At 42.0% G+C, this 20393-nt stretch overlaps 2 protein-coding genes across 4 annotated transcripts in view; one reads left to right on the top strand and one right to left on the bottom strand.

Annotated features, from left to right (window-relative positions):
* The window catches only part of AVEN (apoptosis and caspase activation inhibitor), a 584468-nt gene that overhangs the window by 48945 nt on the left and 515130 nt on the right, over nucleotides 1-20393 (top strand). The window contains exon 2 of the mRNA XM_088456515.1: nucleotides 15510-15678. Within this exon, the coding sequence (XP_088312641.1) occupies nucleotides 15510-15678 (169 nt within the window). The remainder of the gene's footprint in view (nucleotides 1-15509; nucleotides 15679-20393) is intronic.
* CHRM5 (cholinergic receptor muscarinic 5) overlaps nucleotides 1-20393 on the bottom strand; it is a 246500-nt gene that overhangs the window by 70006 nt on the left and 156101 nt on the right. The gene's annotated exons all lie outside the window — the stretch shown is intronic.

Raw genomic sequence — 20393 nt, 5'->3', positions numbered from 1 at the left:
TTCGGGGAGTTGTTTCCCGAGGGTACGCCCTGACGTTTTGGGGGACTCCTCCTAAAAGGTTCTTTTGTGTAAACCCGCAGGTGGGTTCAGAAAGAGCTTTGGCCCTTCAGAAGGCTATTCTTGCCTTACTAGCATCAGAAGTAGTTATTCCGGTGCCAGAGAACCAGTTCCGAGAAGGGTTTTACTCCAATCTGTTCTTGGTTCTGAAACCGAATGGCTCATACCGGCCTATTCTAAATCTGAGAGAGCTCAACAAATTTGTTCGAGCCCCCGGGTTCAGGATGGAAACATTGCGATCGATTGTGTTGGCAATGGTACAGAGGGACTATATGGTGTCCCTAGACATACAAGATGCCTACCTTCACATCCCAATCACACAGGCTCATCAAAAATATCTTCATTGCAGTAGGGGAGGAACATTTTCAGTTCCAGGCCCTACCGTTTGGCCTGTCCACAGCCCCTCGGGTATTCACCAAGGTGATGGCAGTGATGATGGCATGCCTCAGGCACCAAGGCGTCAGGATTTTTCCTTACTTGGATGACCTCCTGTTGCTGGGGCAGTCCCCACAGCAGTTACAGGATCATTTGAGGCTGACAGTATCATGTCTGTACAGTCACGGCTGGATCATAAACTGGCAAAAGTCGTCACCCTGTCCGGTACAACAGATGTGTCATTTGGGAGCAAGATTGGACTCCGTGGTGCAGAGAATATATCTGCCGGAGGAGAAGATCCTTGCTCTACAATCACGAATACGCAGGTTGCTTCGCAACAGGCAAATATCCGTTCTAGTAGCCATGCAGGTCCTGGGATCGATGGTGGCCACCTTCAGGATGGTGGAGTACGCTCAATTCCACTCCAGACCACTGCAGCAATTCGTTCTGTCTCACTGGAACAAGGATCATCGCACGATCAGGTCCCAGCTGCTGCATCTCTCTCCAGAGGTACGGTTGTCCCTGACCTGGTGGTTGCAGACAAAGCATCTCAGGCAGGGTTGTCCCTTTTGGGTGCCGGATTGGACATTAGTCAAAACCGACGCCAGTCTTCAAGGTTGGGGGGCGATGACGGGGTCACACACTTTCCAAGGACAGTGGTCAGTGACGGATGCCGGCTACCGATAAATATCCTGGAACTAAGAGCTATATTCAAAGCTTTAGTGCAGGCTCAGGAAATCTTAAAGGGCAGGTCGGTGCAGATACAGTCGGACAATCGCACCGCGGTCGCCTACCTAAATCATCAAGGAGGCATGAGGAGTCGGGCCGCCTTGGCAGAGGTATCAAGAATCCTGGTATGGGCAGAGACTCATCTGCCCACGATATCTGCCGTGTTCATTCCAGGAATCCTGAATTGGGAAGCTGATTTTCTCAGTCGGCAAGAGATAAATGCAGGAGAATGGGCCCTACATCCACAGGTTTTTCGGAACCTTGTGGACAGGTGGGGTCTACCAGAAATAGATCTGATGGCATCAAGAAGGAACAACAAGGTTCCCAGGTACGGATCCTGGACAAGAGATCCGAGAGCTGAGTTTGTAGACGCACTGACAGTAAAGTGGCGTTACAAGCTGGTATATCTGTTTCCCCCATATGCTCTTCTGCCCAGAGTGGTCAGAAAGATCAAACAAGAGGGCAGCACCATCATATTAATAGCTCCGGCGTGGCCGAGACGGCACTGGTTCACAGATCTACGGTCTCTCTCTCCATAGACACTCCATGGCTTCTGCCATTGAGACCGGATCTGTTGCTACAGTGTCCCTGCTGGTACCCGAATCTTCATCGGCTATCTTTGACGGCATGGCTCTTGAGGCCTCCGTCTTCAGGGAAAAGGGGTTTTCCGAGTCTGTTATACGGACGATGCTGAAGGCATGGAAACCATCCTCAGCCCATATATGTTATAGGGTTTGGCATACTTTCTTTCAGTGGTGTGACCTGAAAGGGTATGATCCACATAAATTCCTGATATCCAGAGTGCTGGATTTTCTTCAAAGCGGTCTGGAAAAAGGGCTACGCCTGGCCTCTTTAAGGGTACTGGTGTCAGCTCTTTCAGTCTGGTTCCAACATAAAATTGCTCTGAGACCGGATATAAAGACCTTTTTTCAGGGGGTGTTGAGGATTCAGCCTCCCTTCGTTTCCCCGGTTGTTCCGTGGGACTTGACTCTAGTTCTGAAGGTTTTACAGGCTCCTCCGTTCGAGCCTTTAAATTCAATAGACATCAAGTGGCTAACAGCAAAGACGGTATTCCTCCTTGCTATGGCATCTGCACGTAGAGTGTCGGATTTAACTGCGCTTTCCTTCCGGGAGCCGTTCTTGATATTTCATCAAGATAGAGCAGTACTACGTACTAGGAAGGTTTACCTTCCGAAAGTGGTGTCTAAATTTCATATTAATGAAGAAATAGTAGTTCCAGCATTTCAGGGCACAAGTCTCTCACAAGGTGAGGCTTCCCTGGATGTGGTCCGTGCTTTGAGAATTTATGTTAAACGCACGCGCAAATGGAGGAAGTCCGATTCACTTCACTTTTTGTGCTTTATGGTTGTCATAAGCGTGGCTGGCCAGCCATTAAACAGACTCTGGCCAGGTGGATACACATGGCAATTTCATTGGCTTATACACAGGCTGGTATGCGGGTGCCGGATTCAGTGACGGCACATTCTACTAGGGCGGTAGGTCCATCATGGGCGGCCCGTCGGGGTGCTTCTGCTGAGCAATTATGTAAAGCAGCCACATGGTCTTCCATACCTTTGTCAAATTTTATGCCTTTGACACTTTTGCCTCTCAGGATGCCTCCTTTGGACGTAGGGTTCTCCTCTCTTCCGAGAGTCAGGATAATCCCCGTCCGTAGGGTTAGTGCTTTGGCATATCCCCAACGTAATTGCTGTGGACCCCATGGACCCCGAAGAAGAAAATAAGAGTTATGGTATAACATACCTTTGTTAACTCTTTTTCTTCGAGGTCCATGGGGTCCACAGGACACCCACCCAGACGCACCTGTAGTTCTGGGGGAGGTTTTCCGTAGTTTCTTCTCTTGAGAGTGTGGACTCGTAAGTATGGGTCTTTTCTTTCTTACCCTTTGTTTGTCTCTGCCTGCTTGAGCTTGGTAACGAACTGGCTGCCTGAGGCAGGAGGTGGGGTATATGAGGAGGAAACCCGGTGCATCCTGGGAGCAGAGAGCTCGTTTATATTAACTGTTTGGTGACCGGGATTCATACCCAACGTAATGGCTGTGGACCCATGGACCTTGAAGAAAAAGAGTTAACAAAGGTATGTTATACCATAACTCTTATTTTTTGGTCTCAAGACCACTCCCCTGTAATCCATAGTCTTGAGAACATAAACCTATAGGAATGCTTCTCTGTTTCAATGACTGGAAGATTTGGGTAGAAGGAACAGAGCAACATATAGACCAATTGGAAGAAATCCTGCTGAGGTCTACAACACACCTAGGATATGGGAGAAGGTTTATTTTCTCTATTGTGTGATGACATATTGTATATAGCAAAGTAAAAAAGAAAAACTTTTAAATTACATAAGTGTAACAAAAATGTGCCTGTGGCCCAGGCAAAGACAAGATCATCAAGAATCTAGAATTATTTGAAAATTTACGTTTATTATTAACCTGGTTAAATTTGGTCAATATTCCAAATAAAAATTTGCCAAAAGATTTAGGGGTAAATTTACTAAGATGGGAGTTCTATTAAGAGGTGATGTTGCCCATAGCAGCCAATTAGATTCCAGGTATAATCTTCTAGAAGGTGCTAGATAAATGAGAAGTGGAATCTGGTTGGTTACTATGGGCAACATCACTTCTGAAATGGAACTCCCATCTTCGTAAATTTACCCCTTAGTATATATTTCTGTAAGCCTCTGCCACCTTTGCTCATCTACACTCTCAGTTGTAAATGCAGATAAAGCTGTATCTGCTATGTATTAAAACAAGGCATGCATAATTATTAAACTCAGGGTTTCTCAACTCCAGTCATCAAGTACTACCAACAGGTCATGTTTTGTGTATTTCTTTGATCATGCACAGGTGAGTTCATCTATTTTTCTGGGCCCATAATTATCCCGCCTGCTTCCACAGACACAAATCCTTAAAACTGAAAAACTAACCTGCTGGGAAAAATTTAAGGGATGTGGATTGAGAGATCTACAGTAAAAAGGTAGACAATGTCTAGATAGACCCCAGATGTTAGACAGACAATAGGTCGACAGGGACAAAAGGTCCCTGCACACAAAAGGTCTACATGTAAGGTCGACACGGGTTTTTTTTTTTTTTTTCCTAACCCTAATCTTCACCCTAACCCTCCAACCCTCCCTCTTTGTGCCTAACCCTAACCGTCAGGGTAGGTGCCTGACCTTAACCGTCCCTTCTAGTGCCTAATCCTAATCCTAATCCTCTGGTAAGTGCCTAACCCTCCATCCTGGTGCCTAACCCTAACCGTTGGGGTAAGTGCCTAACCCTAATCCATAAAAAAACAAAAAAATGTGTTGACCATTTTCATGTTGACCATTTGTACCTGTCGACCTTCTTAAATGTCGACTTTTAGTGTGTCGAACTTTAGTGTATTGACCTTTTGTCCCTGTCGACCTATTGACTGTCTAAACGTGCCTACACACATAGCGATATGCTCACGATCCGACATTGTGTACGATTTCCCCTGAACTTTCCTCGGGAGCTCCCCGGCAGTCGTGAGCAGGATTAGGTAAAAAAAAGCTGCCAATTTGATTCATGATCTAATGATCTATCCTGCAACGTGTCGGAAGTCCAAATCGTGAGACCGTGCACGATAGATCGTGAGTTTACCAAAAAACACATGAGTATCTTCACAATTGGTGGGAAATATAAATAATGGGCGGGGTTAGATAGGGGGTATAAAAAGTAGGCGCCATTTTAACCCTGTGTACATTCTGCTCTGCTACTAGTGAGGCTAGGTGTATACCTGCTGAACCCTGTACATTGCTACTGTGCTCTGCTTTGTATTTGGCTTGCCTTTACAAAGTGTGTTCTACTGTGTTCTATCTGCCAGCGTGTGCTAACTGCATTCTATCCTGTTCCTGAATTCTGTGCTAATGCATCCCTATCAGTATAAAGTGTTGGTCGCCCAAGTTTGGGTCAAGGTGATCCAGAAGAGGGCCCAACGAAGGAGGAGGAAGAGAGCATGCAGGAACAAGGAGTGGCTGCTGCAAAGGGAATACTCGCTCTCACATATCCCTGCTGATGGAGATCATGGAGAACAACCCGGACGACTTCCGCAACTACATGCGCATGGATGACGCCACTTTCCAGGAGTTGCTGAGTATGGTGACCCCACACATCCGGAGGCAGGACACAAAGTGGCGGAGGGCAGTCCCCGCTGAAGAGAGACTGGTGTCTACCCTGAGGTAGCTGGCTACAGGAAGGTCACTGGAAGACCTGAAGTTTGGGACCCTCATCCCCCCTCAGTCCTTGGGCGTCATCATCCCGGAGACCTGCAAGGCTATCGTTAAAGTGCTGTAGTACCAGTATTGCAAGGTAAGAAAGAAAAAAAACCACACTACACATTTGTTTCTTGTGAAAGAAAAAAAGGTTTTATTTTTTTATTTTATTTTTTTAACTCTTTGTTGTCAGCCAATAAGGCTACATTAACAAGACTGTGCCAATAACACTGCACAGTATTACATAAAAAAAATTTGAGTTTTTTATATATATATATATATATATATATATATATATATCAATTTTACATTATGTATATAGAATGTAGAAAACAGCATTATCACCAAATTTTATCAATCCCTATAGGTAGGCCGCTGTATGTTATACGGTGGGTCAGACACCAGTTTGAACAGGCCAATACACACATGGCACAAGTACAGATTGTGGCCCCGGCTTCAATCAATCTGTACTTGCGCCATGTGAGTAGTATCTTTGTCCAATCAGCGTCATCACCACCGTGTACCATACAGCACCTATTGGGAGTGATAACATTTGGTGATAGTACAGGCAACAATAATAATAATAAAAAAAATACCTAACATTTATGAATAACGGGGCAAATCTTCCTCTACCTCCAGCAGAGCAGTATAAATAGTCTGGCTTGTGGGTGGGGTACTGGGTGGGGGAGTACCTCCAACAGGGCTGGTGGGGGCCTCAAGGAGGCGGTTGGAGCAGGTGAATACAGAAGTTGGTCTGCAATGTAAGTTGAACCATGTAAATGACTATTTAGTGACCATATTAATAGTTCATACACGAGCCTTTGGAAATGTATCTTTGTTGGGTCATCCATTTTATGCATTCTACTGTTGATATGCGCTGTGAAATCATCAATGCCATCCGGCTGTTTTTGCAGGATGCATTCCGCTTGTTGCAGAAATATGTCCTCCTGCTCTGAGTATTGCTGCTGCTTTTTCCCCTGCTTTTTCTTTTTTCTTTGGAAGGTGTGGAACATGATGGGGGGGGTTGAATGGTTGTTGGCACTGGGGAATAAGTATCGACCTCGCTGTCCCCGATCAAACTTAGGTCCGGCGTGGAGGACATAGGCTCTTGGGTGAAAGTCTATATAGGAAAAAAAATGGAGAAACAATATTATAGTCATGTTTTAACCCATTTTTTACAATTTTTCTAGTTTCCAAACACCGTGGAGGAGTGGAAGACCATCGCTGAAGAGTTTGAACAACGTCGGAATTTCCCTAACTGCGGAGGAGCCATCGATGGAAAACACATACGCATCAACCCACCTGCCAACACCAGATCATATTACTACAACTATAAAGGCTTCTTCAGCATCGTTCTCATTCACCACGAATGCCAACTACAAAATTTTGTTTGTGGATGTTGGCAAGAATGGCCGTGCTTCAGATGGTGGGTCCTTCAAACAGACGGCATTCTACCAGAGACTCACCAACAAAACCCTCAACTTGCCGTCACTGGACGAAACACAGCACGGCCTAAATTATGTTTTCGTTGCAGACGAGGCTTTTGCCTAACATGAACATATGATGAAGCCATTTGCACAGAGGGGCCTGACCAGGCAGAAGATGCAGGACATCCGGAGGAGATTGCCCAGTTTACATCAGTGTCTGCACCTCCAATTTCAACAACATCAACCGCATGTGCCAAAGGAGTGAGGGAGGAGTATATGGCCTATTTCACCTGACCAGTTGCGGCGCCATGGCAGGAGGACTGTCTGTGAGATAACTGACTAAAGTGGACAATTGGGAGTGATCTAAATTTTTTTTCTTTTTATGAACTGTGGCCCTGATTCAGACCCGCTCGCAGCTGCTGGCCACTTCCTGGGTCTGTTGCCATTTTTTTTTTCTCGCCGCTTGCAAAGCTGTGGGAGACCACCCACAGCTTGTGCGAGCGGCCAGGAGACCATCGCGAACATCGGCCTTGCGACAGGACCCCACGGTAGGGCTTTCACAAGGCCCGCGTGGACTTCCTGCTCTAATACAGCAGGAAGTCCACTACTGACATCAGTAGTGATGTCAGTCAGCCCTCCTACAAACACCAGGCGTTCCTAAGGGATCGCTTGCATTTGTCCGGCCACCGCCCAAACCCGCCCACAATACGGGGCGAAATGTCAAACAACATTGACAGCCACCCCGTTTTGTTACGAGCCCCATAGCGACTGAACTTCAGTCGCTCAGCGGGGCTCGCACATGCCAGACGTGGCGCATGCGCAGTGGGCAACCATCGGGCTGCTTGCGAGCGCCCCTGAATTAGTCCCTGTGTCTCTACTTACCAAAAATTCCTCAGACGGTCCACTCACTACTGCCGCCTCTTCTCCCTCTCGCTCGGCCATCAGTACAACAGACTGGCGTTGTGGCTCCTGATCGCTGATGAAGCTTATCAAGTGATAGTACCACAGCGTTGGATATTACACATCGTCGGTGCCTGCTCCGGAGCTTTTTGAATTGTCCACTTTCTTCTCCTTGACTTAGACCTTACGCAGGTTCTGGATTTTCTGGCGGACTGTTTTCAGGTCAGCATCCGCAATGAACTTTTTTGTGTACTCAACGCCTCTAAAGCTGCCAATTTCTGAGACTTATGGTATTGTCTGCAGCTTATCCGCCATAGACATTCTTTGGACTGTAGGATCTCGAGGAATCCAGTCACAAACTCGCGCTCACTATCCATAGACATTCCTAGGAAGATTAAAAAATAAGGACATATACATTTTTAAGTATTATTGTAAATTGTTTTGTGATTTTTAATGTTGTTTATTTGTACAGTTTTAAGGATATTTTAATGTTTTTTTTTCAACAGGATTTTAATGTGTTTTTAATTGTATTTTAATATTATTTTTTTTACAGGTTTTTTATATTTTTGTTTATGGAGATGTAATAAATTTGTTTGTTGTTGCAATGTGTTTGTTTATGTTGTTGTAATACATTTATTTATGGTGTTATATTACAACATCATAAATATATTACAGCAACATAAACAAAGGTAATATACTGTATTTGTTTATGCTGTTGAAATATATTCTATGTTGTTGTAATAGAATTGTTTATGTTGTTGCAATGTAATTGTTTATCTTGTTGTAATATATTTATGAAGTTTTATATTTAGAGTGTTTTCATATTTTATAGGTATTTATTAGGTGGCCCGTGACATTGGTGGGCAGTGAGTGGGTAGGTGGATGACGCACATTGGTGGACATGGGAGGTTAATGCATGACCCAGCCACTGCCCGCCTCATTTTGGTGGGCGGTGGCTGGGTCATGCATTTATAGATGGGTGGCACACATTGGTGGGTAGGTGGGTGGCGCACATTGGTAGACATGGGAGGATAATACATGACCCAGCCACCGCCCGCCTCATTTTAGCGTTTTATAGGTGGGTGGGACATATTGGTACTGCATCAATACAGTACCAATACTTAACAAAGTGCAGAAATCCAGACTTCAATCGTGCGTCCTTCTCCTTCTATCCACGATACTGCACAAGATGGTCGAATGGGCATGTACAGGGTCCTGTCATTCAAAATACACGACTTACAATGAATCGTGAGTAAAAAGTACTCACGATCGGCACCACATCATGTCCCGGATTGGCAAATCTGCCCTACAGCACGGTAGATCTTGAGATGCGATATACAACAAGCAGGGAAGCGCATTGGCATCCTGATCATGAGTGGACACAATTTGGGCATATTTTACACAATTTGTCATCACTATTCGTCGAAATCGGGTAAAATATCAATGTGTGTGTAGGCACCCTAACATCTGTTGTCTATCTAGATATTGTCTACCTTTTTTCTATAGATCTTTAGACTGTATCCCGAGGTTGAGAACCACTGATTTAATTGCTTGGTGGTTCTTTATTTGTAATAATAATAAAAAAAACTTTATAGAGTTAATTTTATTTTGAATTCCCCAATAATTCCATCATGTAAGAAAAGAAAATATGAGAATACTGAAAAGAGTGATACTCTTCACTGTCACTATACCTCTCCTTGTAGCAGTTTGAATAATATGTCTTTAATAATTTTCAGTAATAAGCAAATTTAACAGTTCCAATATAGCAGTGGTTCCCAATCTGTGTGCCACGGCACCCTGGGGTGCCTCGGGACACTTGCAGGGGTGCCTCAGGGGTATGCAGTCGGGATGTAGACGGTCTAAATCCCAACTGTCGGCATCCCGACTGTCTAATCCCGGCAAGGGTCTAATGACAGGCGTTGAAATCCCGACGCCCGTCATTTTACCTATGCCGGGAGCATGACACCAGGCATCCTGATCGAAGGTAAGCCAGGCGCGGACAGCCGTCTTGGGTTAGGGGCTCCCGGGGGGGAGACACAGGGTTAGGCAGCCCCCCGGGAGGGTTAGGTTCAGGCTAGGGGAAGGGGGGGTTAGGGTTAGGCACCCCCCCTCCCCCCAGCAGGGAGACTTCGGTTTAGGCAGTGGGGAGAGGGGGGTTAGGTTTAGGCACTTAGAAGGGGGTTAGGTACCCCTAAGGGAGGGTTAGGGGGGGCTAGGGTAGTTTGTACTCACCTTAGCAGCTGTTGGGATTTTCACCTCTGCCAGGCTTCCGCTGTCGGGAATTGAACCGCTGGCCATGCATCATACCGATCCCGCCTCAGGATGGTGGTCCAGCATAAAATCTAATTATTTATGGTCAAAGTATTGTAAATATGTGGACAAACTGAAGTGCAAACCTGTCCACCACCACATAACTGAACTTTACTAATTTACTACATTTGTCTGAATTTCTCAATAACAAACTTTTGGCTTAGGGATGTCCTGAAAACAATGCTGAAACTCTAGGGCTCCGTGACTCAAAAAAGTTTGGGAACTACTGCAATATAGTCATCATGAGTGCTACGTAAATGTAATTATCTCAATTTAGTTACAGCCAAACCAAATACAAGAAACGTAGATTGCATCTAATTTTTTTGTTTGTTTTGTTATCCCTTGTGTGTCTTGGTGTCAATCTATTTATAAAATAAACCAAAATCAAGTGCAATATTGACTATTTCAACTGGTTGGATTGTAGCTCTGTATTGGGTATAACCTTGTTATCTAAAATTATAAAATTGTGTGTGTCTATCTGCGTGTGTGTATCATATACAGTCTATACATAATCTCCATAGGGACTTGCATTCTAGTAATTACATGTTCTTGTGGGGGTGTCCACTCACGTGTTCTGTAGAATTTCTCCAGGCTACTCCAATAGACAAATCTAACAAAAGTGTAACCTTGTGCTGAAAAGGAGCAGCTTAAGCATCGTTTTTCAACCACTGTGTCAGGGCACACTAGTGTGCCGTGAGGTCAGAGCTCACTTTACTTTTCAAGGACCTATGGAGATGCGGTGGCGTGACATAGGTCACGCACGCTGCGTTGCCTGTCTGCACACTGACTGAGCACACAGTGCAGAGCTAGAAGCAGAGTATGACTGAGAAACCCCAGCCGATGAGGCACAAGACAGGGACGACAGTGAGCCTTCTCAGCTGGTAATTTTTTTTTTTTCTGTGGGGAGCAGTGTGATTGTTTTTCTTTCTGTGGGGGCCATTGTGTTTTTATTTTTTTTCTGTGGGGCCAATGTGTGAGTGTTTTTTCCTATGGGGGCCAATGTGTGTGTGTTTTTCCTGTGAGGGACTGATGGTGTGCCTTGGCAATTTCAAAATCTTGTTCAGTGTGCCGCGAGTTGAAAAATGTTGAAAATCACTGAGCTAAGGGTTCATTCCAGCGTTATCAAAACTGGATGTATAAAGTCACATACAAAAATATTAATAGAAACCTTGCACTCCATTGTAGGGGTACAATCCTAAGGCCCAACAAAATCTTTAAAGTTCACAAACTGAACTGGATTTCCTTCCATCTTCTAATCTTTGTAGCGACAGATTTCTCACATCAAATGATCCAGTATGGTGGTGTTTCATGTGGTCATTCCAGCTCTATACCAGTGATCATAACCAAATGGTGAGAACTTTTGGGGATATTTGGGTTCTTTTTCATTTTGGTTTATGATTGATATAACATCATCCTGGCGAGTGGAATATAGCCACATTTATATATTCAATTTGAGCCCTCAAAATATTGTTCTCAAGTCATTTCACTTTGTTTATTGTCTATTTTTGTGAATCCAAATAAATACATTTACATTATTTAACGGAGTGGAAATGGAATATTACATTATGAGGACAAAAGAAACTGGTACGTGAAAGTACAGAGTAAGGTATTATAAGACTTTCTGTTGTTTGGATCTCACTATATCCCCTTATAAAAAAAAAATCCTTATATGAACATACTATGATATCATATTATTTTAATATTTTTTATATATATATATATATATATATATATTAGATCGTTTGATGTGAGAAATCTGTCACTACAAAGATAAGACTGAATGAAATCCAGTTTAAAGATTTTGTTGGACCTTATTACTGTACTCCAAATAAACCACTTCATAAAGTATAATCGGGTTTCATTTTTAATTTCACCTTATTAGGTGTGTGTCAATATATATACAATTTGTCCACATACACCTATCCTCAAATCTCCAGAGTAACAACTACACCGAATGACCTGACACTAATAGTAAAATAAATCTCATTGTAGAATACTAGTAAATATTATCAGTAATCAAGCAGCAAAGAGCTAACGTACTTGTGGTTGCACATACAATTACACCCAGATCCAGGTGTTAACACTAGAAGAAACATAAACCCCCTTGCACTTGTAATATAGATGGAAGTTGGTACAAAAAAAATTCATAAATATGAAATTATAAACACATTTATTATATATACCGTAATATAATTCACTGGTATTAAACCTAAAACATCACATACATATTTTTTTTCCTTTTTCTATATAATAAAAATTAAAAAAATGATATATAATTGAAAAAGATTTTAAATCTGGTCCCACTTTGATTAGTATAGTTGGAGGAGGTGAATCTTAAATTGTATACTGATTCAAATCTGTCATCAGCATATATTTAATGTGACCACACAGCTCGTAATGATTTATAAATCTTCAGATATCCAAAATATCCAGGGGTCGAAACCCCTGACACGTTTCGCTCCGCTGATGGGGAGCTTTTTCAAAGAGTCTTTGAAAAAGCTCCCTATCAGCGGAGCGAAACGAGTCACTGGTTTGGACCCTTGGATATTTTTGTGACGCCAACTTACCTGCTGATACTGTCTGGAGCTTCGGAGAAACGGACGTGCGCTGTATTGCTGGACGGGAATTATCTGTGAGGTCGAGGCTGAGACCATACCTTTGCCAACTAAAGGACACAATTACCTGACCGGTACTAGTCGGAAAATCTCCTGTTGTAGAGATCTAGCCTCCTTCCTTTCCCCTCTTCCCTCTATCAACTCAGAGGGGGTATTTGGATCTCCTAAAGTGGAATCCTTATAACTTTTTGCGCGTATTCCAAGTTATGAACAAATCTGAGTTATCACAACAGACATTTGTATTTAAAATTTTAAAATGATTGCGGCTACAGTCTTTTAGACTACAGGACTTCCTATATAAGGACATTTGAATATTTACTAAGTACAGGAGTCTCCCATATCCAAAACGCTTAGGACCAAGGGTATTTTGGATATCGGAATATTCCGTATTTTGGAATAATTGTATACCATATTGAAATGTCTTAGGAATAGGGCCCAAATCTAAACACAGAATGCATTTATGAATCATATGCACCTTATACACACTGCCTGCAGGTCATTTTATACAATATTTTCAATAATTTTGTGGCTCAAAAAATGGTTGTGTACATTGAACCATCAAAATCAAAAGTTTCACTATCTCAGTCATGCTAAAAATATTCAGTATTTCGGAATATTTGGATATTGGAGACTCAACCTGTAAAAGGATATCTGAAGACTTATAAAACCATTACGAGCTGTGTGGTCACATTAAATATATGCTGCTGATAGATTTGAATCAGCATGCAATTTAAGATTCACCTCCTTCAACTATACTAATCAAAGTGGGACCAGAGTTAAAATCTTTTTAAATTATATATAATTTTTTTTATAATATTTTTATTCTATAGAAAAATGAAAAAAAATGTATGTGATTTTTAGGTTTAATTTCTGATCGGTCAGTGAATTATATTACAGTATATTATATATGTGATAATAAATGCGTTTATAATTTCGTATTTATGGGAAAAAAAATTTGTACCAACTTCCATCTATATTACCAGCGTAAGGGGGTTTATATGTTTATCCTCAAATCTCACCACATAGACCCCATTTGCATGCCACAGACTGCGACTTTGCCGCACCAAAACACTAATCCTAAATACCTAAGATGCTAAATTGAGGATAAAGCACACATTCTAGAATCTAGGGGAAAAAAAAGCAAAAAACAGGGCTGATACGAGTTACCTGCACCATGAATTGGTATGCTTAATCTGTGACTTTATACCAATTCCTTTGCAACAAAAGAAACTAATCATAAATACCTAGAGCTCTAAATGCAAACGCAGTCTCAAAATTGAGGAAAAAGTGCTCAGCACTGGAATCACGCCAGTCATCTCACGCCATACAGTATGTCTGAAAAGGGATAGGTATCTATATAGAGATGTCATGTGGCTTCTGTCGAGCCAAACAGTCCTTCTCGGCACTCCGGGTCCCGGCTGACTCGACTTGCGTCAAGCTTCTTTTTGGCCAGAAAATGCATCTTAGTCGCAGCGGATGTGACAAACCACTTCCATAGACTGCACTGATTCATTTGATATGCAATATTGTATATCTGTGTGCGATTGAGTCTGAATCTGCCTATGAAGTGCTATGATGCAGAGGCAGCAGCTTTTCTTTAATGCCATTGTGCTTTGAATACAGGTTCAGTTGCACACAGATATACAGGTGTCTCATTTCAAACTAATCAGAGCATCCGTTTACAACTAAAAAGCAATTTTGTGTGAAAAAGATCCTTGGCGCAAGAAAAGCAGCGTGGGATCTGGTGGCTCACTCGTGGCAGATGTCTCATGCCACCTGCTGTATTGAGGTTAGGTTTATGTGAACACATCTGCATCGATAAAATATATCTCAAAGAGAGAAGGGCACTCACCGATTAATCCAATGTGAAAAAGTTGTTTTTAATACCTACAGAGAATCACATCAGCAGTAACCCTGAACAGGGTCGAGGTTTTAAACCCATGGGACCATTTATCAAGACCAACCAGTGGTCTTTTCCCTTTTGGATTTTTACATACAAGTCAGAGAAGTCCCTCATCCTGCTGCTTGAGCACCCCATAAATTGGCTAAAATAAATAAATATATATATAATATAGTTTCATGCTTGATGAAGGAAAGACAATACATTTTGTACTTGACTAGAACAAAGCTACCATATACAGGTGGTGCATTCAACGTCTCTCTGTAAGCTTGTGAGTGGATATCTGCACAAACATCTATACATACATGGAGCATATTCACCTTACCAACAACTGGACAAGCTTGAATTTTCTGGGAACAATCTTTAGAGGGAGACTGGGTGCTGGGTGGCTCCCGACTCACCTTTTAGTGCTTGCCAAGATTTGATACAAGTTCTTCTCTTGAAATGTCCTGACTGTAGATGATATTACATAAAAAGTCTCTGCATCCTGGTAGTTACTTTAAATATGTCTGATGAAGAGCAAGGTCAGTTTCCATTGAGTAATTAACTAAAAGTACTTGTCATGAGGGGAGCAGTTGAAGTGCTTGCACAGATTAGAATTTTTAGCTTTGTATTGGTCTTGTTGCTCTTGTTTTTTTATTTTTTGGCAGCTTATTTTGCTGTTGTTTGATTTGCAGTGGTTATAAAAATGGATGATTAGTCCTTTTTATTCTCTCTCCCTTTGTGTATACTGTATATACAGCACAGGATATGAGTTAGAGAATATTTGCTTCCCAGTGAAAACCCACCACAAGAGATCCTCTATAAGAGCCAGCTGGAGATTACCAGCCAATAACCATGATTACTGAACATAGCTGTACTTTTACTTTTCTAATGTCTTTCAATATATTGGAGTCAAGCAGTAAAATTCAATTGATTGGTAGTTACAGCTCTTTCTTATTTTTAAAGGCTGGAGATGATGTTGCAGAGCCAGGAGAAGAGAATGAGGAGCAGTCATCTGGATTCTCTAGGAGGAAAATCCTTTCTAACTGGGACCGCTATGAAGCAGCAGAGAAAGAGAAGGAGAATGAAGTGCAGCAACGTGGGACGGATTACAGTGTCCTCCTCAGTTCCGCAGGTTGGTGATCAGACCACTTAATAAGTCAACATGGTATTCCATATATACTTAATGCAAGTTTCCATATATGTCCTTATTGGCTTACTTTAAAGTCTTGAGGTCAGAGAAGGTTTATTTTGTGCAGTAACACATTGTTTTTTTTGGGGGGGGGGTTTCAACACAGTGAATTGTCTGTTTGTATTTTTCTGACAATGCGTGGGTAGGAGCTGGCATTTACCTGATTTCCTTGCCATGTGCTTGAGGGATTTTTGAGCTGAAAATGTGCAATTTTAGAAGAAATAGTTTCTTTTAAGAAATAGATAATCCCTTGATGGCTACAAAGAAGCGAGAGCATCAGTTTATTGTGGTTTGGCATAACATAAGCGACTGAAAAGAAAAATGTGTCAGTGGGATGTTTTATTGGAAATAGCATTCCCAATATATTTGAAGACTGTCACTGTACACCTTGTGGAATAATGAAACCATTTTATTACTGTTCGGCACAGATGTGCTATAACACTGTTACACATTGCTGACAGTCTAACGCAACAGAACATTGTGTTGTTTGTTTCCAGATTTCCTACACTGTGCTCACCATCCACTAACTCAGAACTAACTCCACTATACTCGCTGTTTTCTCATTGGGGTACGCCATACCCTTCAGCAGCACCGAATTTCTGCACTTTTCAGTATATTTGTTTTACACCTTATTGATTGTTTCTGATTTTTTGTGGAAATATCTCTTTACATATTCAGTTTTTCTGTAATGCTCTCACAGAAAAGAAGTATTGCACACCCGTAACAATTCATCCATCACTGTTGCTGCAGTTGCGTTAAACAGCCCTTTTAGTCGCGCCTAGTCTTGGGGAAGTTTACTCAGGCCTGAGTGTCTTTTCGTGCATCTTATTCGCCACAAATGAGTCTTCTTTTCAAAGTGATGCAAATAAAATGCCCAAGCAGATTTTGCTGATTAATATGATATGCTGCATGTGTACCGTATGTTCTGTGTGCAACTGCAGCCGTCTCTGTATACGAAATGCTACGTTACAGTGTCAGCGGCTGTTTTCCACACCACGTTCCGTGATGATATTACAGACTCTGCCGCACACAGAACATACACATGCCGCATATCATGTTAATCCGCAAAGTCTGCTTGTGCATCCCATGTGCATCACGTTGCCAATAAGGCACAATTACTGAAAAAGACGCACAGCGCAGCTGAGTCACACAGGAACCAAAGGCTCTCACATGCCCTGTGTAATACGAGTCATAATACAGGTAGGATAGGACATATCTGTACATACATACATTCATTCATTCTCTGGTGGTCCACCTGTAACGGAGGAAGAACACCCTGGTTAAACCTACATAGTAGCCGAACTAAAATGGAACTCATCTGTGGGAGTAGTCTTATCTAGAAGCCTCAGACTGCTGAAACAGAATGGTGTAAGTCCAGGAGGTGAGTTCTCCTTTTTGTCAGAGTATTACAGTATGCAAGTGCTCTCGCAGAATGCTTTCTCTGTTTTACGTTGACCTACAAAGACTAACATGTGAAAGAGTTGCTGAAATCCAGCTTCAGAGAGTATATATATATTTTATATATATATATATATATATATATATATACACACACACACAGTTAGCTGCATAAATATTGGGACATTGACAGAATTTTCATATTTTGGCCTCCACCGCAATGGCTTTGAAATGAAACAAACAAGATGTGCTTTAACTGCAGACTTTCAGATTTCATTTGAGGGTAATTACATCCAAATCAGGTGATTACAACGGTTTCTATATGTGCCTCCCAGTTTTTAAGGGGCCAAAAGTAATGGGACTATCAACTCAAAAGCTATTTCATGGACAGGTGTGGGCTATTCCCTCGTTATTTCATTATCAATTAAGCAGGTAAAAGATCTGGAGTTGATTCTAGGTGTGACATTTGCATTTGGAATCAGTTGCTGTCGACTCAATATGAGATCCAAAGAGCTGTCACTATCAGTGAAGCAAGCCATCATTAGGCTGAAAAATCAAAACAAACCCATCAGAGAGATAGCAAAAACATTCGGTGTGGCCAAACCAACTGTTTGGAACATTCTTAAAAAAAAAGAACGCACCAGAGAGCTCAGCAACACCAAAAGACCCGGAAGACCACGGAAAACAACTGTGGTGGATGACAGAAGAATTATTTCCCTGGTGAAGAAAAACCCCTTCACAACAGTTGGCCAAATCAAGAATACTCTCCAGGAGGTAGGTGTATATGTGTCAAAGTCAACAATCAAGAGAAGACTTCACAAGAGTGAATATAGAGGGTTCACCACAAGATGTAAACCATTGGTGAGCCTCAAAAACAGGAAGACCAGATTAGAGTTTGCCAAACAACATTTAAAAAAGCCATTACAGTTCTGGAACAACATCCTATGGACAGATGAGACAAAGATCAACTTGTACCAGAGTGATTGGAAGATTGGGTGGTCACCCACAGCTATACGAGCGACCAGGAGGCCGCTCTAGAAATCAGGAAGGACGGCCCTGATTCAGAGCGAGTGCTCTGTCAGAGCGTCCGGCTCTGAATCAGGGCCAGATTACGACAGGAAATGTTAGAATATTTACCAAATGCACTGGAAAACAGCAACCAATCTTGATTATCGAGAGCTTTTGCATTTATCTCTTTTGTTTCTTGGTGGTGGTCCTACTCCCCACACTCTATGGATGAGTAAAGGTATTTACGCTCTGAAAGTATGTCTCTTTCAAAATCAGTTGCAGTTAACACCTAGGGGTAAATTTTCTAAGATGGGAGTTCTATTTAAGAAGTGATGTTGCCCATAGCAACCAATCAGATTCCAGGTATTATCTTTTAGAATGTGCTAGATAAATGAGAAGTAGAATCTGGTTGCTATGGGCAACATCACTTCTTAAATAGAACTCCCATGTTAGTAAATTTACCCCCTAGAGAGGCAAACAACATGGTGAATTTGGCTTTATTTTCAAGTCTGGTTTATGTAAAGTATTGGAATGAAGCTCCATTGGGAATTAGAGCATCATATAATGATATCGCGCTCTTAAGTCTCCTAAGAATCTACCCTGATGTAACAATTGGTAAGAAAGCTTACATTGCTTTTACCAGACACCTCTGGTTTCTTTCTCCAACCCTTGGTAGCTTTAGCATTTATTGACAATCGATTGTCTACGAAAACCAAAGAAAAAATTATAAAAAAATCTGAAACGTCCACAGCTACCTCATTTTCCGCAACGTATTCAACTTTCTTAGGACGCAGATTTAAGTCTAGAAATGTTCAATATAGGGTGACCCCTAAATATTGTTTGGAAAATGTTTTGGTGTACTACCCATTGATATACTAAGGAATAAAAATAACCTTGTGGAGAAAGAAAATTTTAATGTTTTATATTTTGGACCACCCTAATGTACCCTGAGCACTTCTTTTACCCTCAGCCCACACAAATATGCTATTTCATGACCCCTACCTTGCATGGCTCCATATAAATTGTAAATTTCACAGACACCATAGGGTGTCCTTATTTATTACTTTTTGGGTTAATCCCCTTTTCCCACCTGGACTAGATAATGCCATCTTTTTGCATTGGAGAGACAAATAGATTACAGCTATCAGAAATGTGTTTGACCCTGGTGGACATTCTCCCTTTTCAGGCACTTAATTTAAGTTTTCTTAGCAGTACCACATAGAAGGCTGTTAATGGCTATAAGGAACGTACTGGAGGTTCTTAAATTGTGTCAATTATGTTTTTTTTTGTTCTTTTTATTAATGGTTAAATAATGATACTCAGGAAGTGTTTTTAATCAAATTAAAGTCTTTCCAGTATTTTGGAGTATAGGAAAATGCTTGTACAGTGACTTTGCTGTGTTTTTAAACAAGTTTGTAAAAACTGGGAATAAACACTTTTACCTCTCATCTGCAAGTTCAAAAAGCCCTCTCCCATCAATCCAACACCTTCACGTACCTGTCCCACATAATTTACGCCTCCATGTACCTTTCCCGCATAATTTACACCTCCACATACCTGTCCCACACCATTTACACCTCCACATACCTGTCCTATATCATTTACACCTCTACATATCTGTCCCACATTATTTAACCCTTTATAGAGCTCTGAGGGTGTGCAAAAAAATAAAAACCATTTCCTACATGGGTAAGCTTTATAGCAACCTTGCCAACCTCGACACAATCCCAGATCTACCATGGCATGCGTCTGACCTAGTGGTATGAAACTCCAATTCCTTAGGGGGATCCTCCCATTACGCTGCCCGACGAGTGAGCATCATACACTCCCCTTTACTCGTTTTTCACTGTATCTCCCACTTGTATAAAATACAAATACATATATAGTGTTTAGACAGAGCCGTAACTAGACTGTTTGGCGCCAGTGCCAGAGAGAGCATTGGCGCCCCCCCATTTATTAAATATGGACATAAGATAGTGTACCTGAAAAAGGGCAATGTCCTCATGGGGAAGGGCCAAGGAAGAGACAGGGGAGGCCAGGAGATGCTGGGATAAAAGAAGAGGAAGCTACAAGTGAGAATGATAATAAACAAGAAAATTGACAGGCCCAAACAGCGCCCCCTGCCCTGCGGTGCCCTGTGCCATGGCACTGGTTGCACTACCCTAGTTACGGCCCTGTGTTTAGATATAATTATAAGTCTTGGGCCACATGAATGCCTCTATTTTGCAAAAAAAATATGCCAACAGAATTGT

This window comes from Taudactylus pleione, unplaced genomic scaffold, assembly GCF_031769625.1.
Source record: "Taudactylus pleione unplaced genomic scaffold, aTauple2 ptg000707l, whole genome shotgun sequence".
In the NCBI taxonomy this organism is placed as follows: Eukaryota; Metazoa; Chordata; class Amphibia; order Anura; family Myobatrachidae; genus Taudactylus; species Taudactylus pleione.
Note: the sequence above shows the minus strand (reverse complement) of the source record. Positions and strands in the feature narration are given on the sequence as shown.